General features: G+C 41.1%; 1 protein-coding gene across 3 annotated transcripts in view; it reads left to right on the top strand.

Annotated features, from left to right (window-relative positions):
* The first annotated feature begins 227 nt into the window (after positions 1-227).
* The window catches only part of fsd1 (fibronectin type III and SPRY domain containing 1), a 10000-nt gene continuing 3650 nt past the window's right edge, over positions 228-6577 (top strand). Inside the window, exons 1-10 of one of the 3 annotated variants that reach the window (XM_020612299.1) lie at positions 228-458; positions 1054-1149; positions 1282-1413; positions 3545-3646; positions 3928-3950; positions 4180-4301; positions 5093-5302; positions 5389-5487; positions 5701-5848; positions 6006-6088. In XM_020612299.1, coding sequence (XP_020467955.1) covers positions 444-458; positions 1054-1149; positions 1282-1413; positions 3545-3646; positions 3928-3950; positions 4180-4301; positions 5093-5302; positions 5389-5487; positions 5701-5848; positions 6006-6088 — 1030 coding nt within the window. In that variant the 5' untranslated portion in view covers positions 228-443. The other 2 variants (XM_020612298.1, XM_020612300.1) reach the window with 2 other exon arrangements.

Raw genomic sequence — 6577 nt, 5'->3', positions numbered from 1 at the left:
CTGTCAGAGGTTTCTTCTGTTAAAGGGAGTTTTTCCTCCCCACTGTCACCAAGTGCTTGCTCAAGGGGGATTTGTTGGATTTCCTCTATAATAATATGTGATAATAGTATGGTCTAGACCTTACTTTGTAAAATATCCTGAGATGACTTTTGTTGTGATTTGGCGCTATACAAATAAAATTTGAATTTGAATTTAATATAACCACTGTATGTACACTGTATGCATATAGAGGTAGCAGAAACATCACTACCCAGAATCCTCCTCTGCCGCATGCGCTTACCGAACTCCGGCCCAAAGGCGTTGTTGGTGTGAGGTCGAAGATGCGTTGCACTCCGGTAGCATCAGTAACATCTCAGCTGTGCTCATAAATTAAAACCGGGACACGGAGGAGGAATACCACCGGTGTTTGCGGCTCAGCGGTGCCGGTTCATCTGGGCGGTGAAATGGGGGACCAGAAGGTGAGACGAATCCGGAAGAACAGGTGTCTCTGATGGGGAAGCCGTTTCAGGGCGTAGTGTACAAAGGAAGGAGGGGAGAAGCTGAGACGCTGGGAGCTTGTGGATGCGGCACAGGCTCGTGTTTCACATTGGTGTTATTTGGCTTTATCGCTGTTTGTCCCGTTGAAGTTGAGGTTTGTCTTGTTGACGCCATTAATTTTAACTTTGCTATCTATGCAGCAACAAACATCCAGTATGAATGGTCACAGATCGGACAGCAATCGACCCCAGTGTGTTCAGTCCCTTTGTAGTCAGCTGTTCAGTGGTTGTGGAGCTGAATTATTAAATTATGATTGCGTATCCTTCCGCTCGTAAAGTGTCCTCCTCCCTTCGCACCGAGGCTAGTCCTCTGATTAGATGTGAAGAACAAATGTTTAAGGCAGCTCTAAGCCCAAAGCTGCTTGTGTCCTCACCCAGTCACTGTAGTGAGCTTGTGTAGTGCTTGGTTGGAAGGGCACTGCAGTCATTCAGCCCTCTGTGCTTTGTGGCCACTTTGTAGGCTTAGAAGATTTTGTAAAATTTCAGGCTTAACAAAATGTTGAATCTGTTTATTTAGGAAGCTCTCAGTAGGATCACCAACACACTGGCCATGAAGAATGAGGAGATTTCAAACTTCATCTGCGCTCTCAAACAGAGCCTTGACAACTTAGAGGTAAAAAAAAAAAAAACGCACAATGCTGAACTTGCTGAATTTTGCCTGTTTTTCCTCTGTCAGTGTGTTCATGTGACTTGTCCAGGTGACAAGTCTTCTACCATGTACTAGTCATTTTTACTGTGACATCAGGTGAACTCCAACCGAGTGCAGGAAGACCTGGAGTCTGAGTTCAGCTCCCTCCACTCTGTTCTGGATGAGATGAAGGAAAATATGTTGACACGCATCAAGCAGGAGAGAGCCAGCCGCACATATGAGCTCCAGGTACCTACTGCAGTTGTCTGCATCTCTTCAGTCTCAAAATTATAATAAATAAACTGCATTTACTGTAAGCATGAACCTCCATCATTTGCATAGTGTACTGTATCCAGGCCTCTTTAATATTTGAGAAAGACTTTTCAAATCTTAACAAAACCATCTGTAGTTTTTTTGGCAAGTAAATGTGAAGAAATTCTGCCTCACATTTTGTGACATTATGTCTCTGTGTATTCTCATACAGTCACAAGAAAAAGTAATGGCGCTGTTTGCAATTTCCTGGTTTTCTGCATAAATTGGTCATGAAATGTGATCTGATCTTCATCCAGGTCTATCGACAAAGGCAATATTTCTAAACTGATAAAACACAAACAGTCATGATCTTTCATGGCTTTAGTGAACACACCCATTAGAGATGCAAAGTAATGGTGGAAAAAGTAATGGCAATGCTAGGCTTCTGGTGTCACTAAACAACTGGAGTCAAGGTGTTAACAAACCTGGGGTCCAATCAATGAAATGAGAATGGAGGTGTGGTTTAGAACTACCTTGACTTATAAAAACACTCCAACAGTGTCAGCTGATGTGAGCCATGGTAGAAGACCTTCGATCAATAGTTGTTGATTTGCATGTAGCTGGAAAGAGTTACAGAGTCGTCTCAAAGACTTTAGAGTTTCATCAGTCCACAGTTAGACACAGTGTCTTTAAATAGAGATGATCTGGTACTGTGGGCACCCAGCCAAGATCAGTCCCAAGGCACAACGCAGAACAATCAGTGAGGTAAAAAAGACCCCTAGAGTAACAGCTAAAGACTTGAAGGGTTCACTGGAGTTGGTTAACATCTCTGTTCATGAGTCAACCATATGCAAAATATTGAACAGGCATAACAGGGCACCATGGTGGAAGCCATTGCTCCCTAAAAACAACATTGTAGCATGCCTGAAATTTGCCAAAGACCACCTTGACACCCCACAACACTGCTGTGGACGGATGAGGTGAAGGTAGAATTGTTTGGGAAGAACACACAGCGCTACATATGATGTAAAAAGAGAGGTGGTTCAGCCACTTTTTTCACCATCATTTTGTATGTTTAATGGGTGTGCTCAATAAAAACATGAAAGATCATGACTGTTTGTGTTTTATCAGCTTAAAAATATTATGTTTGTTGATATTTGTGACTTTGGTGAAGATCTGATCACATTTCATGACTAGTTTATGCAGAAAACCAGGAAACTGCAAACAGTGCCTTTACTTTTACTTTTTTCTTGTGACTGTATCTTGTTCATCAGATGAATAATGCAGCTTTGCTTTGAATTCACCCCATAAAAACACAGATACCTGATCCTTTAATGTCTGACTAAAAACTAAAAAGGTGTTATTAAAGATGCAACTAAAAACTGGCCATAGGAGAGAAAACTGCAAATGTCACCAACTTTGTTTTTTGCATGAACAAATGAATGAAAAATGTTTTGCATAATATTCACAAAAAATCTAAGAATCTAAATAAAATTACCACAATGTTTATATAAAGTAATAAAACAGATTGGTGTAAAACAATACAATGCTATATATTGTGTGAGAGTGAGACTGGACCTGCAGCAAGTTAGTTAAAAAAATTTGATTTAAGCCATTTTCAAGCAAATCATTTGATTGTTCTATTTATACATGAAAATCTTTTACTTTTAAACTGATGATCAGGCAAAACCAGATATTTGCTGTTGTCACCTTGTGCTTCCAAATGTTATTACAATCATTTGCTTGCTCATTTATACACTGGTCGACAAAACATCAGAAAGTAATCAATGGATTAATTAGCACATTAAATAGCTATTGAAAATAATTGTTAGTTAATTTTAATTTGACAAAAAGTATTTATTTAAAAAAAGAATTGACAGTTGATTGGGTAAATGTATTCTTTAGATAAGAAAAAGAGTAATTAAATGCTAGGTCATGACTCAGATATTTATCAAATTAATGCAATAGACTTGTTTCACCAAATGAAAATTGTAAAATTGCTCTTGGTCTGATGAAATGATGCAGCAGGCTCCACAGCTTCGGCAGAGAGCACAGTAGTGCTGTTATGTTGAAGTTGAATGTGTGAGAGTTATCAGATTTAGTCTGTTTGACTTGGCATTTGTCTCAGAGTCAGCTCAGTGCCTGTTCCAAAGCCCTGGAGAGCTCGGAGGAGCTGCTGGAGGTGGCCAACCAGACGCTGTGTTCCTCTGAGACAGATGGCTTCACTCAGGTATCTGGCTGTCTCCTTTGCTGCTATAACACTACTGCACTGTTATGTTGTCCCTGCTTGCTGTTTATAACAGTTTCTAATGATTAATGATGCACTTTACTATGATTTCAGCTTCCTTCTTGTGGTGTTATACTACCAGTTACTTTAACACTGCTACCTGCGACAGCTTTGTGTTGAATGATGACATGATGGGCTACAACTCAGTTTTCTCTTCGCTCCATATCTCCTCTCATCTTTCTCCTTTCTCCTTTTTCCTTTCCCTCTCTGCTTCTCCTCTCCAGGCGGCCAAAGACATTAAGGATAGGTATAGTACTCAGCCATCCATTGCTTTCCTTTTGTCATAGTCTCCCGTAGCCAGAGTTCCATCTCATGATGTAGCATGCATGCGTTAAAACATGAAACAGATGTGCAGTTAGTTAGTGGCCTTTTCTTAGTGAGCTGCACTAGTCGCCCCCCCGGTCTCAGTTAAATAATGGTTCATGCTTGTTTCCACTTTCCACCCACCCCGTGTCTGTGTGTCTCTTTGTCCGCAGCGTGACAATGGCTCCAGCCTTTCGTCTCTCCCTGAAGGTGAAAGCCAGTGACAACATGAGTCACTTGATTGTGGATTTCAGCCAGGAGAGGGAGATGTTGCAGGGCCTCAAGTTTCTCCCAGGTCTGCTTCCCTTTTAATATAATCAGAGATGTAAAAAGAGTAGTTGCAGTGGTGGCTACATAAGCAGTGTCATGTAACTAAGTGCATTACAACAGTACTGTAATTAAGTACAGTTCTGGGGCACTTGAACTTGAGTGTTTCTGGCGTATTTCATGCTTCTAATATTAAATACACTGTTTGCTCATCTAAGAAACTGATAATAATTAAATTATAATATAATCCAAAAAAAACACTGAGATATGCTATTCACCTGTCACTCTCCACCTGTCTAAAACTGGTGGAGAGTGAATATTGGACTTGGGTTTAACCCAGTGGCCAGAAACATGACTCCAAATGAATGTCAGTGATGTTAAGAGTCTGCTTGGTGTGTAAATGAAAGTTGTTAGCTAACACCTTAGCCACAACAACTTCTGCGGTGATGATGAATAACATATTAGTCCATGTGCTTATCAGGTTGTTTGAGTTTTTCTGCCATCAAGTGGAAAAAGTCAGACAATACAGATGCTTCGCTGTTCTGTGCATTCAATTATCTATTCAGTTTTTCATGTACACAACAGGTGTATGTGAAAAAGGGAAGCAGGTGTACTGTTACAATGGTAACAATAGATGGAGAGGGAAAGCAGCAGTATAGAAAAGTTCTGAAAAGCATTTTTAAATCTGCTCTTTAATGAGTATTTCACCTAGCATGTGTACCAGTTGTGGAATAGAAAATGAGCATTTGTTACACTCATGGAAACTGATTCCAGATGTTCCTTGTAACAGAAGAGCTGTTTCTTCTCTCCCACACTCAGTTCCTGCCACACCAGAGATCCAGGTCTCGGAGTGCCAAGTGTGTGACAACACAGTAACCGTAGTTTGGACCTTACTGGAGCCTGACAGCAAGATAGACCACTACATATTGGAACATCGACGCACAAACCATGAGGGTCCACCCCGCATCAGAGAGGACTACCCCTGGATGGTGGTGGAGGGCATACGAGAGATGGTGCACACTCTCACGGGTAAGAGGAGGACTGTGAGATGTTTGGCATTTGTTGTCTGAACTTTGAAGCTGACTCATAAAGAATGCTTGTGTTTTAATTATCAGGTCTGCGCTTTGACACCAGGTACATGACTTTCAGAGTGAGGGCATGTAACAAGGCCGTGGCAGGAGAGTTCTCTGAGCCGGTAACGTTAGAAACCCATGGTGAGAATATACAGCAGTGGGAAATTACTTATTAGTGTGTTTTGATAGCAGGTTTGTGAAGGTGTATTTAACTGTGAGCAAAAAAAAATAAATCATAAAAAGTTTTATTCTCTTTCAGGTTCTTTGTTGACAGGAATGTGAATATTGGGTTGTGTCATGTGTAACAAATTTTTTGTGTGTTAATAGAAAAAAGTCCTCCTGTTCTGTTTCCAGCCTTCACCTTCAAACTGGACGCTGCCTCAGCCCACCAGAACCTGAAGGTGGAGGACTTGAGTGTGGAGTGGGACAGCAGCGGAGGAAAGATACAGGACATCCGCAAGGAGAAGAACCGAACCAGCTCCCCGATGCACTCCCCAGCCAGGTTTGTATGAATTTCAATATCTTTAAACCTGACTTTTGACTATAAATGGGGTGCATGGGACACCAGGCCCATGGTCATGTCACTTTCTGCCATTATTGAAACATCTCAGAAATATGGATCTTTGAGAACGTCTACTGCTTGTCTTGATTGTAATCAGGTCGGCCCTCATGTCTCCCAAGAGAGCACCGACAGCCCGACCAGGCAGAGACAGGTTCACAGCAGAGTCCTACACAGTGCTGGGTAAGAATACACACCAGTAACAACAGTGTACAAGTGACAGAACTGTTCTGGAGGTATCATTTATTTTACTGCTTCACTGGGTAAAGCAAAATAACAAGTGTAAAATGCTGTGTAACATTAGACTGTCACCTGCTCAGGTATACAGGTGCATCTCAATAAATTAGAATATCGTGGAAAAGTCCATTTATTTCAGTAATTCAACTCAAATAGTGAAACTCGTGTATTATATAAATTAAGTACACACAGACTGAAGTAGTTTAAGCCATTGCGTCTTTTAATTGTGATGATTTTGGCCCACATTTAACAAAAACCCACCAATTCACTATCTCAATAAATTAGAATATGGTGACATGTCACTCAGCTAGTCAACTCAAAACACCTGCAAAAGTGTCCTGAGCCTTCAAAATGGTCACTCAGTTTGGTTCACTAGGCTACACAATCATGGGGAAGACTGCTGATCTGACAGTTGTCCAGAAGACAATCATCGAC

This window comes from Monopterus albus, unplaced genomic scaffold, assembly GCF_001952655.1.
Source record: "Monopterus albus unplaced genomic scaffold, M_albus_1.0 scaffold122.1, whole genome shotgun sequence".
Classification (NCBI taxonomy): Eukaryota; Metazoa; Chordata; class Actinopteri; order Synbranchiformes; family Synbranchidae; genus Monopterus; species Monopterus albus.
Note: the sequence above shows the minus strand (reverse complement) of the source record. Positions and strands in the feature narration are given on the sequence as shown.